The sequence below is a fragment of the Corylus avellana genome, chromosome ca1 (genome assembly GCF_901000735.1).
Source record: "Corylus avellana chromosome ca1, CavTom2PMs-1.0".
Lineage (NCBI taxonomy): Eukaryota > Viridiplantae > Streptophyta > Magnoliopsida > Fagales > Betulaceae > Corylus > Corylus avellana.
The window spans coordinates 9,693,220-9,708,568 of NC_081541.1; the positions used below are offsets into that span (position 1 = coordinate 9,693,220).

General features: G+C 36.2%; 2 protein-coding genes across 2 annotated transcripts; one reads left to right on the forward strand and one right to left on the reverse strand.

The window, feature by feature from the left end:
• Window positions 1–9,724: 9,724 nt before the first annotated feature.
• Window positions 9,725–11,326, forward strand: LOC132168206 (uncharacterized). Its single transcript, XM_059579330.1, has 3 exons — window positions 9,725–10,567; window positions 10,649–10,798; window positions 10,896–11,326. The coding sequence occupies exons 1-3, from the start codon at window positions 9,926–9,928 to the stop codon at window positions 11,184–11,186; spliced, it is 1,083 nt and encodes a 360-aa protein (XP_059435313.1). The 5' UTR covers window positions 9,725–9,925; the 3' UTR covers window positions 11,187–11,326.
• A 117-nt stretch (window positions 11,327–11,443) lies between these two features.
• Window positions 11,444–14,257, reverse strand: LOC132168205 (pentatricopeptide repeat-containing protein At4g14820). The gene is made up of 2 exons (XM_059579329.1): window positions 13,683–14,257; window positions 11,444–13,040 (listed from the first exon to the last, which is right to left on the reverse strand). The coding sequence occupies exons 1-2, from the start codon at window positions 14,255–14,257 to the stop codon at window positions 11,447–11,449; spliced, it is 2,169 nt and encodes a 722-aa protein (XP_059435312.1). The 3' UTR covers window positions 11,444–11,446.
• Between the last annotated feature and the right edge of the window lie 1,092 nt (window positions 14,258–15,349).

The window sequence follows — 15,349 nt, forward strand, 5'->3', positions numbered from 1 at the left end:
TTGATGAATAACTCGATTGTTGTTATTGAGGTTGGAAAAAAAAAAAATGGAAAAGATTTTGAGGTAAGATTTTAGTGTGAACTGATGAATGATTGCAGAAATTGAGACTTTAGACTTTGAATAAGATTTACTCCTAAAAGAAGGAGATGGAATTTCAATATGATAAAAGAGAGTAGGCTTTGATGAAGGATTGAAAGGAATATTTTAAATCTGAATCCCTCAACTTGAAGATTGGACGATAATATTATAGGTTTTAATTTCGAGGACGAAATTCTAATAAGGAGGGAAGATTGTAGTGTCCCAGAATTTTCAAAGCTATTTAAATAGATTATTTTGATAATGATGTTATTTTAATATCCATTGTAGTTAAGGATTTTAATTCTTGGGAAATTTATGAGAGTGGTAATTAGAGAATGGTAATTGGTGAAATAATAGGATAGTAAATATGTAGCACCTCAGATTTTGAAAGTCTTATTTTAGAGATATTAATTTGATGCTATGATTATATTCATATTAGGCAATGATGTTAATTCTTGAGAAATTTATGATATTGTATGAATGGTAATTGGAAATTGGTAGGTAGAATAGTAAGTGGTAGGTGGAATAGTAAGTGGTAGGTGAAATAGTAAGTGGTAGGTGAAATAGTAAGTGGTAGGTGGAATAGTAAGTGGTAGGTGGAATAGTAGGTGGTAGGTGAAATAGTAAGTGGTAGGTAGAATAGTAAGTGGTAGGTGGAATAGTAGGTGGTAGGTGAAATAATAAGTGGTAGGTAGAATAGTAAGTGGTAGGTGGAATAGTAGGTGGTAGGTGAAATAGTAAAATGAGGGTATAATTGTAAATTGAAGGTAGAATAGTGTTTGATTTTCTCCTATAAATAGAACTCTTCTCCTTCACAATTTTCACAACTCATCTCCTCTCCCATCTCTTGTATATATATTCTTCCTTCTTCCGCTTTTTACTCGGTCTTTCTTCTTTCTAAGAGTATTTACTCAAAACAGAGAGAGAAAGGGCGAGACCAAGCGCTACAAGAAAGAAAGAACACAAGAGATAGCGGACTTTAGAAATTAGTTTCAAAAGATATACTAGTGGTGTTAGTCATATTGGAGCAACTGGATTCCTTCATACCACTTTTAGCTTCAGTCTAGAGGTAAGTAAATTCACTACCCCTTCTAAAGTTACTTCATGTCATGCTATTTATTCATTCTTGTATCAAACTGTAAATAATTATTTTATTTACGTATTATGAAGTTATGTTGCATGCATGAAGGATTTCTAAATGAATTATGTAGAAAGTTTCTATTTCTTTAAATGCTTTTTAAGCACAACAAGTTTATATTTGGAAAAGTTTCCATTTTAAGAAAAGAAAGTTGAGAAATGATGATGATGATTATAAGAAAGAAAAATGATGATAAACCCTCCTACATGTTGCCCTAAGATGCATCAAAAGAAGTACAAAGAAAAGTACAAGAGATGAGATAAATGTTTATGAAATGAAGGCACATGTATGGAGGAGAGTATTTTTGGCCCCAAGATAAGATAAGATGAGAGTTCGGTACCGATACTCGGATGGAGGCGAAACCACTGAAGGAGGCTATGCCAGAAGGTGGTATTCCATCAACAGACCGTTGAGTGCACCAAGAAAAAAAGTTAATTGACGGTCGGGCATGGCTGAGGCCACAGTTCAGTGCCATGGTCACAAGGACCCGCAACCCTCGTGCACAGGGGTAATAGTGTACATGGGCCTTATTATGAGAAAATGATACTATATTTTCAACGATGATATGCTATGATGATTTACAGAGATTATTTATAATAATGCATGATGATGATGATTTATAAAGATGATTTACAACGATGATCTATTACTAGATGTAATAGTATGTATATGTTACGGGAGATGCAACCGTACATACAGATATTATTATGGCTAGAATTATATTTATTTGCGAAAATATTTTCAAAACTGAGAACAAGGAGTAAAACTATTTATGGTTGTGGATTTTACTTGCTGGGCCCCCTTTGGGCTCATTCAGTTTTATTTCTTGTTTTCAGGTAGAAAGGATGCTGGAATAGGAGGCCGGAATGGGGTGGGAATAATTATTAATTTTCAAAGTCTTTTCATATAAGTTATTGTAATGATATGATATTCCGCAACTAAAGTTTAATGTTTTCTAATTTCGCTTGTAATAAAATCTCTTGAATAATGTTTTATACATTTTTTCGTATCCTTTAAAATCAAGTACTCTGATAGACCTTATAGATCTTTGCAAGAACTTTTGTTGTAAAAGAAGAAAAGTGGCAAACTCAGCCTTAACGGGCTGGGGATGTTACAATTTTGGTATCAGAGCAAAGGTTATAAGGTTCTGGCAGACTTTTCAAAAAAAAAAAAAAAAAAAAAATTTTGGGGTTAATGAGAAGCCACATTCCGGCCAAGTAGAGTGTGCATTGTTGTGTGGTCTCTAATAAATGATGCATGAGCATTTTTCTAATGGTTAATTTTTTGTTAAAAAAAAAAAAAAAAAAAAAATCATCTTAGTGTGATTAATTTGGAGGATTTTATTATTGTGATCATGTTAATGACGGAGATGAATTTTTTATTTTATAGATAGGTTGTGATCTATAGTATCTGCCTATTTGGATTTGCGGCAATTTTTTAGAGTATCGATTGATAAGGGTATATTTTAAGGTGTCTCGAGGATTTAGAAAAGATTATTGATCATGATTTAAAAATCGTATGATGATTTTATAGATTTAAGTTGCGTGATGATTTGTGTAATTAACTTGGTGACAAAATGGTTTTATGGATTTAGGTTGTGAGACAAATTGTGTAAGTGACTTGGTAATGAATAGTCTTATGGATGTCGGTGGTGAAATGATTCTTAAACTGAATTAATGATATAAGAGTTTATATGAGTTTTTGGTAATGGCTAAGGTTTGGTCGATGACAATAATGATACTATGATTGATGTTATAATATATGGATTGATGAATAAGGATTACGTAGTGGCATGAAGTGAATACCTAAGTATTGCAGGGATAAATGCAAATAAGGTATACCCTAGAATCTATAAGATATTTTGAGATATAAAGTTGTGGTTTAAGGATTTTGATATTTTCAAATGATTGTGATGACTTTAAGGTACAATTCATGAAATCTTTGAGGTGATCCTTAGAATTTGAGGTGTTAGGTTTTTTGTAATTGAGGTAAATTATATTGAAGTGATGCTTAAAGTTTTGAGGATGAATTGATGCTCCTAGGTTGTGGATAATATTTAAATTTTGAGGCATTAGTGGATATGAAATTATGAGAAATTTTAGTTACATGCCAAAGCTTTTGATATAATTTTCTTTTACTAGGTAAAGATAATGGATTATTATTCTTGAGGTAAATTGAAGCATAAAGGTAAGAGTTGAAAGACAATATAATATAGTGATATAATATAGTGACATGATCTAAATTTCTCTTATAAGATATATGTTCAATGATATTAAAGTATTTTAGAGGTTGATAACATGTGATGGTGCATACTTAGATGTTTTATTGAGTGATTAACTTGTTAAACAGATTGTTTGTTTAAAGGAAGTTATTACAATGACAGAATGATTTCATAATGAATATTGAATGAGTACTGAATGATTACGAAAAGAAATGTTTGGAGAACAAGCTCCTTATAATATTACATACCAGTGTCCATCAAAAAAAAAAAAAAAAGAAATTTGTTGCATAAAGAGACATGTGGTAATGATGAGCAGATGATTCCTCAGAGCTGCTCCAGGAAGATTATTTCTGCATAGAGAAAACCTAGTATGAGCAGAATCATATATATTTATATAATTGAATTATCAAAGAGAATATTTATTTCTAATGAGGTACCTGACTAGAGCGTGTGCGGAGAGACTTGCAACACCCCTGAACATCGACCCGAAGTTTTTCGTGCTGTCGCTGGAGGCGTTCGGTATTCTTCTCCATTTCTAGCATCTTTGGTCCCAAGTATTCTGCGTAAGATAACATCATCTTTTTCAGCTGAGTATTCTCCTGCTTCAAATTCACGTGTTTTCGTTTGTAGTATTTGAGCAGTCGCTGTAAGACCCCGATTTGGTTTCTTGAGACTTTCAGCTCAACATTTCTGGCACTCAAACGTTGTGCCATGTCAGAAACTGAAGCAGCACCTTGGATACTGAATGCCAATGAGTTATTAATAGCATTAGTATCCGACCTATCCGCTAAGAATGTTTGATCCCGTGGAATTACAAAACCTTTGGCCACTGCTACAGCAGTAGAATCATGGAGCATGACAGAATCGTGAATAGTGATAGGACGATTGTCAAAGACAAAAGTTGGCTGCCATACGTTAGGATATGCAGCAGGTTCATTAGGGTGTGTAACAGGTACGACGGGATGAATAGCAGAAACTTCAGGGGGAACAACAGGCACCTCCGGTTGCACGTCAGGCATAACAATGGGTTGTGCTGCAGGAGCAACATTCAAATCGAGGTTGTTAACGGATGATGATGATGCTCCCATATTTAGGAGAGTAAGGAAAAAATAGTTGAGAATACGAAGAAATTGGGAGAGATGAAGTACTGAGAAGAGACTAAGCGTTAGGAACTGAAGGAATTTTTGTGAAGTTTCTGGAAGCAGCAGACGAGTAGCCTTAAAGAAATTTTTTTCACTTCAAGCGAAATGAACAGTAAACGACAAAGCGTTAGGCGACCTCGGGCCGCGATGGAAACTTTGTCAAAAGATCCCGTGAAAGTAGAATCTTGTCTCCTGTCATAATTCGACTGAGCTCATTTTTCAAACCCACTGTTCAATCAACGACTTCGAATATCATGCGTGGGCAACTGAATGAAATGTCATGCCAACGCGCACCACGCGCTCGTTCGTTATCCAGAAACCCTTCATATAAATTCACACATCTTTCTCCATTGCAACGCATGCCTTCTGATCTTACCCCTTCACCTGAAATCTTCTGCTAATAGCCTTCCATACAATGAAAGCTCGACTGTTCTCCTAAGTTGAGCGTATCCTCAAGAGAAAAATGCAGCATCACAACATGATTCACAAACCCAACACCTTATACTCTCAATAGTAAACCATTGAAGCAAGATTATCGTTGATCATGTCCTGAGGAAGCAAGATTATCCTTGATCATGCTTCTCAGGCTAAATATCTCTCTTCTCTTCAAGTATCCATACATGACAGAAGAGAGAGAGCTTCCGATGTGGGTATTTTGATAGTCTCGGAAAGAGCTCACATGCAAATCATGTCCTGAAATGCTTTTCAAATCTTCATTTCTAGAAAGCAACAGGACTATCTTTCTCTCTTTCTCTTCTTGACCTTGCAAGCCCCAAGAGAGAAAGATTTTAGCATGTGTACTTTGGAACATCCAGCTTGGAAACTTACCCATATCCTACTTTGCTTGCTTATCAATTTCATCTCTAGAACGCAGCAAGCACAATATGTATTAGTCAAGAATGGATGAGAATCTTACATTTGATGTAATCGTGTATTTCGTTTGAGTTGAAATCATAATTACGAGTTTCTTTTGTTGAGTTATGATTTGTTAAGTAAAGATGTAGTACAGAGAGATTTTGCTGATATTGTAACATCGACGCAAGATTTGGGATGAGAAAATAGAAATAATTGTGTATTTAGAATGAATCGAATTATGATGTCACTTCTGAGGTATATTCATGTAATGATGTTTGAATGTTGGTGCTATTTACTTTTACAGGTTTATGATGGTGAGAAGTTAATAATTATTAGAGCATCATATTAAAATTTCGTATGCATGATTTGGAATACTGAGATACTAAAGAGAATATAGGCAGGAATGATTTTTACACATTTTTGATAAAATTGATTAAATTAGATCGAGAAAATTATTGCAGGCTTGAAATGAGAACTATGATGTTTGGAGGTATAAACTATTGATCACATGATTTATTAATTTGATGTTTAAACCTTGATTGTAGACTGTTGATGAATAACTCGATTGTTGTTATTGAGGTTGGAAAGAAACAATGGAAAAGATGTTGAGGTATGATTTTAGTGTGAACTGATGAATGATTGCAGAAATCGTGACTTTAGACTGTGAATAAGATTTACTCCTAGTAGAAGGAGATAAAATTTCAATATGATAAAAGAGAGTAGGCTTTGATGAAGGATTGAAAGGATTATTTAAATCTGAATTCCTCAACTTGAAGATTGGACGATAATATTATAGGTTTTAATTTCGAGGACGAAATTCTAATAAGGAGGGAAGATTGTAGTGCCCCAGAATTTTCAAAGCTATTTAAATAGATTATTTTGATAATGATGTTATTTTAATATCCATTGTAGCTAAGGATTTTAAATTCTTGGGAAATTTATGAGAGTGGTAATTAGAGAATGGTAATTGGTGAAATAATAGAATAGTAAATATGTAGCACCTCAGATTTTGAAAGTCTTATTTTAGAGATATTAATTTGATGCTATGATTATATTCATATTAGGCAATGATGTTAATTCTTGAGAAATTTATGATATTGTATGAATGGTAATTGGAAATTGGTAGGTAGAATAGTAAGTGGTAGGTGGAATAGTAAGTGGTAGGTGAAATAGTAAGTGGTAGGTAGAATAGTAAGTGGTAGGTGGAATAGTAGGTGGTAGGTGAAATAGTAAGTGGTAGGTGAAATAGTAAGTGGTAGGTAGAATAGTAAGTGGTAGGTGGAATAGTAGGTGGTAGGTGAAATAGTAAGTGGTAGGTAGAATAGTAAGTGGTAGGTGGAATAGTAGGTGGTAGGTGAAATAGTAAAATGAGGGTATAATTGTAAATTGAAGGTAGAATAGTGTTTGATTTTCTCCTATAAATAGAACTCTTCTCCTTCACAATTTTCACAACTCATCTCCTCTCCCATCTCTTGCATATATATTCTTCCTTCTTCCGCTTTTTACTTGGTCTTTCTTCTTTCTAAGAGTATTTACTCAAAACAGAGAGAGAAAGGGCGAGACCAAGCGCTACAAGAAAGAAAGAACACAAGAGATAGCGGACTTTAGAAATTAGTTTCAAAAGATATACTAGTGGTGTTAGTCATATTGGAGCAACTGCATTCCTTCATACCACTTTTAGCTTCAGTCTAGAGGTAAGTAAATTCACTACCCCTTCTAAAGTTACTTCATGTCATGCTATTTATTCATTCTTGTATCAAACTGTAAATGATTATTTTATTTACGTATTATGAAGTTATGTTGCATGCATGAAGGATTTCTAAATGAATTATGTAGAAAGTTTCTATTTCTTTAAACGCTTTCTATGTACAACAAGTTTATATTTGGAAAAGTTTCCATTTTAAGAAAAGAAAGTTGAGAAATGATGATGATTATAAGAAAGAAAAATGATGATAAACCCTCCTATATGTTGCCCTAAGATGCATCAAAAGAAGTACAAAGAAAAGTACAAGAGATGAGATAAATGTTTATGAAATGAGGGCACATGTATGGAGGAGAGTATTTTGGCCCCAAGATAAGATAAGATGAGAGTTCGGTACCGATACTCGGATGGAGGCGAAACCACTGAAGGAGGCTATGCCAGAAGGTGGTATTCCATCAACAGACCGTTGAGTGCACCAAGAAAAGAGTTAATTGACGGTCGGGCATGGCTGAGGCCACAGTTCAGTGCCATGGTCACAAGGACCCGCAACCCTCGTGCACAGGGGTAATAGTGTACATGGGCCCTATTATGAGAAAATGATACTATATTTTCAACGATGATATGCTATGATGATTTACAAAAGATTATTTATAATGATGCATTATGATGATGATTTATAAAGATGATTTACAACGATGATCTATTACTAGATGTAATAATATGTATATGTTACGGGAGATGCAACCGTACATACAGATATTATTATGGCTAGAATTATATTTATTTGCGAAAACGATTTTCAAAACTGAGAACAAGGAGTAAAACTATTTATGGTTATGGATTTTACTTGCTGGGCCCCCTTTGGGCTCATTCAGTTTTATTTCTTGTTTTCAGGTAGAAAGGATGCTGGAATAGGAGGCCTGAATGGGGTGGGAATAATTATTAATTTTCAAAGTCTTTTCATATAAGTTATTGTAATGATATGATATTCCGCAACTAAAGTTTAATGTTTTCTAATTTCTCTTGTAATAAAATCTCTTGAATAATGTTTTATACATTTTTCGTATCCTTTAAAATCAAGTACTCTGATAGACCTTATAGATCTTTGCAAGAACTTTTGTTGTAAAAGAAGAAAAGTGGCAAACTCAGCCTTAACGGGCTGGGGATGTTACACCATGAGTTTTAGAATGACAGTTGATGACCATTCTTCCATCAATCGAACATCAATCATGGGAGTTATCAAACTTATCTGGAATTTGTATACATACTTATCACATTGGAATTTGGTTCGATCGATTGTACATCAATCAAAACCTTGAATTCACCAATTTCAGCCTTATATATACATGGGCAGTACCGTCGTACAGATTTTCTACTTTCTGGTTTTGTGTTGATTTTTTTATTTAAATAGTAATAAAAAGTGATTGATGTGATGTAAAAAATAAGAATATTGTGGTTGATTTTGAAATTTTTTTTTTTAGTTTTTGGGTCTGATCCGGTCCGGCCTTTTGCCACACACAGCCCTAGCCCTTTTGAGTTTGGACTAAGAAAATCCTCCCCCCCCACCCCCTTTTCCTGGAATTATGTTATGAGAGACCCTTTCTACATAATTATTTTTGGGGCCAGTGGACCACAATATATATATATATATATATATATATATATAGATCTTTTTTTTTTTTTTTTAGCAATAACATAAACCACATTGTTTGGGACTGTCACCTCACCATTGTGAGATAGTTTTAAAATAAAAATGTGGTATAAAACATTACTCAAATTCATTAATAAATTTTTAGGAAAACTAGTTTGAATTTGGGCTTAATTGTATATATATATAGAGAGAAAGAAAAATGATTAGTATCAATATTTTGCCTATATTTTTCTCATATTATTTTACAAATTAACCATTGAATTTGTGGGGTTCACATAAATCCACCAATTTAATGGTTGATTTATTGAATTCGTAGGAGAATATGAAAAAAATATTAAAAAATTATTGACACCAATCATTATATTATTTGTAATTTCTTTTCATTAATGGGTGAAATGTGTCTTAGTTTGATTGATGCTGACTTGTCATTTGACGATTTTCGTCAAAAAATTAGACGAAAGTTAGGTATAGACTATAGTGACCTACTTGCTATTTTTGCATACCACAATGAACTTATTACAAACTGGGATAACCATAAGAATTGATTTTTACACTTTTTCATTAACTAAACTAACAAATCCTTACTAATACTTCAATGACCCATGAATTACCGCTCGCTAAAAGACATATCCCCTAAAAAAGAAGATAGTTATAGTCTTGAAATGTGTGTAAAATAAATAATGTTAGAAACTGTAGTTTTTAACTTACCATGCTAACATACTAGTATTAATCAGCTTTTGAATCATCCATTAATTGAAAAAAAAAAAAAAAAAAAAAAAATCAAAGATTGATTGATATTATTTTATCAGCAGAGTGAAATAATAATGAAAGAAATTTGTGATTTCTAGCATTGATTAGGTGCAATTTACAAGTATATCCTCTATAACTCTGGTTTATCATTATTGAATTTGTACATCTTCAAAAGAATACCATACCATCGGGCCATGGGCCCGGGCCGCGCCTTCCTTCTATAACTTTTTATGTTTATTTACCTGTCTCTCCTCTTCCAAAACGGTCGCTCATACAAAATATGACCGTTGGATTCAAATTTTGAAAGCCCTATATTTCTCGCATAAAATATTCAAAGAAAACAAAAAGTATTCTCAGAAAACTAGACAACCAAAAGAAGAAAGAAGCCATGAAAACGGTTATCTTAGCATCAGCCTCTGGGAAATCAAGCACCACCACAAGGACAATGGCCATGGAAAGCGACCGCTCCGAAACCCATGACAGCTGCTACTTCCCTGGCTGCCGAAAAGACGCCAATTGCAACTGCAAGATTTGCTGGGCGAGCATCAGCGCCACCCTTGACCTCATGCCCATTAGCTGCCAGAAAAGCACCCTCACCAAGCTCTCAGCTTCTCGGCCCGAACACAACGTCGAGCGCACTCCAATCTCCTTCAATTCTTCGATCCTGTCCACGCCTAGATCGAGTCCTGATCGGTTACCAGCCTCGCCGGTTGTCATTTCCAAAGCAAGATTGAATTTGGACGACAAGATGGGGAAGAGCGAGGGAGATTGGGGCTGGAGGGGTTGTCTTTTTAGATTGGTGTTGGGTTTGAGCTTGGTTTTTGTGGCGAAATTCTGGTTTTCTTCTGGGGTTTCTGGGCTTTTCCAACCCGTGTTGTCACCGGATGTAGTCAGGAACATTGGCGAGAAATCATGGGTAGTGAAAGATTTGAAGGGAAGGCTGAGATTTTTGCAGAGAGAGTTGCAAGGTCTTGTTGATACCGAGATCTCAAATTGCAGCTATTCTAATTCTATTTGGGAAATTGATCAGGTACCGTATAGGAAACTCTAGATTCATTCAACAATTTTGTTATAATGGTTCTGTTTCTGAAAAATAAATTGCTTTTTTCAGGATGGTTTGCTCTTGAATTCGCGTTGTACATTGTACAAGTCAGCGATGGAGGAGGTGTTCATATGGGGTTGGCCATTGCAGACTGCGGGATTGCTCACAACTGGATTTTCTTCCCGATCATTCACCATCTTATCCGGCAGAGTGACAGAGGTGAGCGCAAAACACTCTTCATATTTACTGTTATCAGTAGAGAAAAGTTTCATATTTCTAACTTGAATTTCATGATTTTTATTTTCTGTGAACAAAGTGGTCCGATGGAAAGGTTGGGTTTTTGATTCGGAAGGCAAACACTTCATGGGTGCACCAGAAGTGGGGCGCCTCAGTCGTGCAGTTAAATCCTGGAACCTGGGTTCTTGAGTATCGGCGGAGCTCAATGTTGGACAACTCAAGATTATTTTCAGCAGCAGCCGAGTTCGTGAAGTATCAGATCTCCAAAATGGTTGGAAGGGTGAAGCAAGAGTTTTGGCTCTTCTCTGCATCTGAAAACAACCGGTTCAGTGAGTTTACAGCAACATATGTTACGAAGATCCCAACTTAGAGAGAATCAATGGATATCGGCTTCTCTCAGCAGTGTCGGGTTCTCATCTCTTGTGAGAAGCTTTTTTCTGTTTTTTTTTTTTGGTCATTAGTGCCGAGAACTAGATATTCTAAGATTTAAAATTGTATATGGCCCTACCTTTCATCAATGCAATTTAATCATTAGTTCATTGCCTCTCAGACTCTCTTATCATGAACTGGATTTTGACTATATTGCACAATCTTACAGAAAACGAACAAGAAAAAAGAAAAAGCATACGCTTACCAATAATCTTTACAGGAACAGACACCATTGTTGTAATGGTGAAACCTAGTCCTGTCTCTAATAACAATCTCTCTCCCATACATTTTTGAAACCAACTTCATAAAGGTATGGCAGTCCTCACAAATCCTAAGATTTTTCACTATGCGAATGCACAACCCTTTTGAATCACTCATTAGACCATAACAAAGTGCCAACTTCTCACTATGCCAGAGAACCACTTCTTTCTTTTCTTCCTCTTCTAAATCAACCACAACATTACGGGTATTTGGAGCATAACCAATCAGCTTCAACTCACTCACTACCTCATCTAATTTCTTATAGATTTGATCTGCTTGTTTATGATTTCTATCTGCCATAAAAAACTCATGCACCTCATTGTTTAATTCTATCCTGCTACATCCCCTCTCCTTAGATATACCTTTATGTTTCATCAAATTCCGCACCTCTCCAACATCTTCCCATCTTCTTTCTTTGGCATAAATGTTTGATAATACCACTAGAGCTCCATCGTGATCTGGCTCTAGCTCAAGAAGCCGTCTTGCAGCAAATTCTCCTAATTCATTCTCACCATGAACCCAGCAAGCAGCCATCAAGGATCCCCAAATGACAACATTAGGTGCCAATGGCATTGTCTCTATAACCTCAAGAGCTTCCCTCAAGAGCTTGGCACGGCCAAAGAGGTCAACCATGCAACCATAGTGCTCATGTTTGGGAGGGATGTTGTGATCATTAATCATGGATGAAAAGATTTTTCGACCCTCCTCGACTAACCCTACATGGCTACAAGCATAAAGCACACCAACAAATGTAACCCCATTAGGCTCAATTTTTTCATCTTTCATTTGATAGAAGAATCCTAGTGCATTTTTGGCATCACCATGCATGGCAAAGGCATTGATCATACTGGTCCAAGATATCACATTTTTTCTTGGCATCTCCTCAAATACCAATCTTGCTCTTTCCAAGCTCCCGCATTTAGCATACATATCAATAAGTGCATTGCCGACACGCAAATCTCCTCCAAATCCACTCTTGTCAACATATAAATGGATCCATTTGGCTTGGTCCAATGCACCAAGATGGGCACAAGCTGAGATGACACTCAGCATGGTGATTTGATCAGGTTTTATTCCTAATACTTGCATTTCATTGAATAAGTTAAGAGATTCTTGAGGCTGATCACTCTCAGCATAACCAGATATCATCGCACTCCAACATACCAAGTCCTTCTCAACCATTTGGTTGAAAATCATGCGAGCATCTTCAACACGTTGAAGCTTTGAATATGCAGAAACCATGGCAGTTGAAACAACTAAATTTTTGGGTGACATCTTATCGAACAATTCCTGAGCCAAATCCATGGATCCAAAACTTGCATACATGGTTACTAGAGCACTCTGTAAATGAGGATCAACCACAATATTATTTTCGGTAATGAACTTATGGATCACTTTCCCATAGCTTAAATTTCTGCCATGCGTACAGGCAGAAACAATTCTAGTAAGAATGATTTCATCTGGTTCCACACTGGACGTCTTCATCTCTTCAAATAGCCGGAATACATCATCAAAAAGGCCACTCTGGAAGTACCTATTTGGACATGTTAAAAAGGTCAGCCTTTACCCTGAACAGAAGAAAAAAAAAAGTGAAGGAAAGTTCTTCAACCATGACTTTCATTAAAAGTAGGAAAACATTATTAAAAAAAAAAACATGAATTTTATAATTGATCACTTTCTTAAATGGAGTGTCACCGCGGGAGAACTGGCTGAACTCCCATCTGGATGCGATACTCGATTTAAGTTTTCTGTTTCCAAAGCCATCAAAAATGGCAGCGGTTTCTTTGTCAAAATGCTTTTTAATTAAAATAAACTAAATTGTTACAAGATAACATAGGCCCAGAACATGACTGGGGGAGAATGTGATGAAGCAATGAGGTGAATGTTGTGGTTGTGGTGGTGTGCCAGTCATTGAGGTGACATTAGAGGCAGTGGTGCAGTGGAGTGTTCTCTCTTAACTTGCAAAGAGAGGCCCAGTAGTGACATGACTACGTATTCTGTTTTAAATAGTTTTCTAAATCCTCAATTTTTATGTGTCGTAAACTCTGCTTCTATTTTCTTTCCATTAAATTTGTTTTCCTGAAATGCTTCTGAAAAATACGCCCCAATAACGTACGTGAAAGCAACTTAAATAGGAGTTGGAGGAATCAGTTAAAGATACCATCAATAGCCATACCCATCAACCATAATGCTCCACGTAACGACATCCCGGTGAGACATTTTATCGAACACCAATCTCGCCTCCATTATCCGCCCACACGCAGCATACATCCCAACCAAACCAGTCTGCACAAATGGGTCCGAGTCCAAACCCAACTTGGAGGCGAGCCCATGAATCTCCATCCCCTGATCCAATGCCGAAGCCCTCGACACCGCCTTCAGCAACGGCGGGAAGCTGAACCTGTCCACACCAAGTCCGTCCCTCCTCATCTTCTCGTACACCAGAAGGGTCTTCTCGGGCTCGGCCCCGCGCGACAACTGGCGCATGAGCTTGTTGGAAATACGGTTGTCGGGCCTGGGGATCTGGGTGAAGACAGAGAGAGCGTAGTCGAGGCTGGGGGAGAGGGCGCCAGAGGAGTCGACGAGTTGAAGGAGGAGGGCGTTGGAGGAGTGGTCGAGCTCGAAGCGGCGGAGGATTTGGGCGTGGACTTGTTTGAGGTGGGTGAGAGTGGTAGAGGACGCGAGAGCATTGAAGAGGGTGGGGGTGGGGTGGAGAGGGATGGATAAGGTGGTCTGTGGGAAGCTTGACATGGCGTAGTTCTATAATAGAGCAACGGAGGGAAATAGGTTTAAAAAAGGAATTAATCTCAATGCATGTTTCAGCTCACGTACGGCACAGAGGAACAGACAATATTATGTACTTAGTGTTCTTATCATATTTCTATTCAGCCTTCATTCAGCATATTAATGCTGAATGATGCTATATTTTTATTATATTGATATTCTATTTATAGAATATATGAGGTAAGTTATATAAGATAAATATTATAAATCCATCCAAATTTGTTCTAAAGATTGGTGCACGGCCACTTTCGTTAGGTGGTGAGTTACTGAGTTTGCTTTTCTTTTGATATATTTCTTGCGCATACAAAAATTACAAACTCTCCAATACGGTTTTGGCACCTTCAATCATTTGTTCATACTTGACCCCAATTTCGTCTCTCTCCTCAAAACAAGTATTACTTCTAACCCATCTTCTAGTACAACATGTTACAGCCCCAAATTTCTACTAAATTTCACTACTGTCCAAGTTGCCAAAGCTTCGGCCATTATTGGGTCTAATATATACGGTTTGTATAACACACGATGGTTAAAAGTTAGAACACTACCTTCATTGTCTTGAACAATCACTCCCACACTCATCTTTTTTTTTTTTTTTTTTTGGCATCTATCGTTGCATCCCAATTCATCTTAGCCACATTCAATGAAGGTCATTTCCAACATGATTGTGCTTCAAACATAGTTTTTAGTCTAGACAAGGCTTGGTGAAATTCCTTCGATAACACTATTTTGCACATCTTACTAGTTAAGATTAGTGAGTATCTTGCACATCTTACTAGTTAAGATTACTGAATAAGATCGCTCCGAATACTATTGTATTTTTACGGGACCAAATCCTCCTTGCCATTTGTTAGCAGCTCAAATTCTTCCACATATATTATAGTCATCATTCCATCTAAGATACATAAAAAATAAAATAAAATAAAATAAAATAAAAATCCCTTTTCACTTTAATATTTTTGAATCTTTCTATTACGTCTAACCCAAACATCTCTCCATAACGAACACCTCAACAAAAATATGGCTAACGGTCTCCACATCTGATCCACACATGAGAGAAAA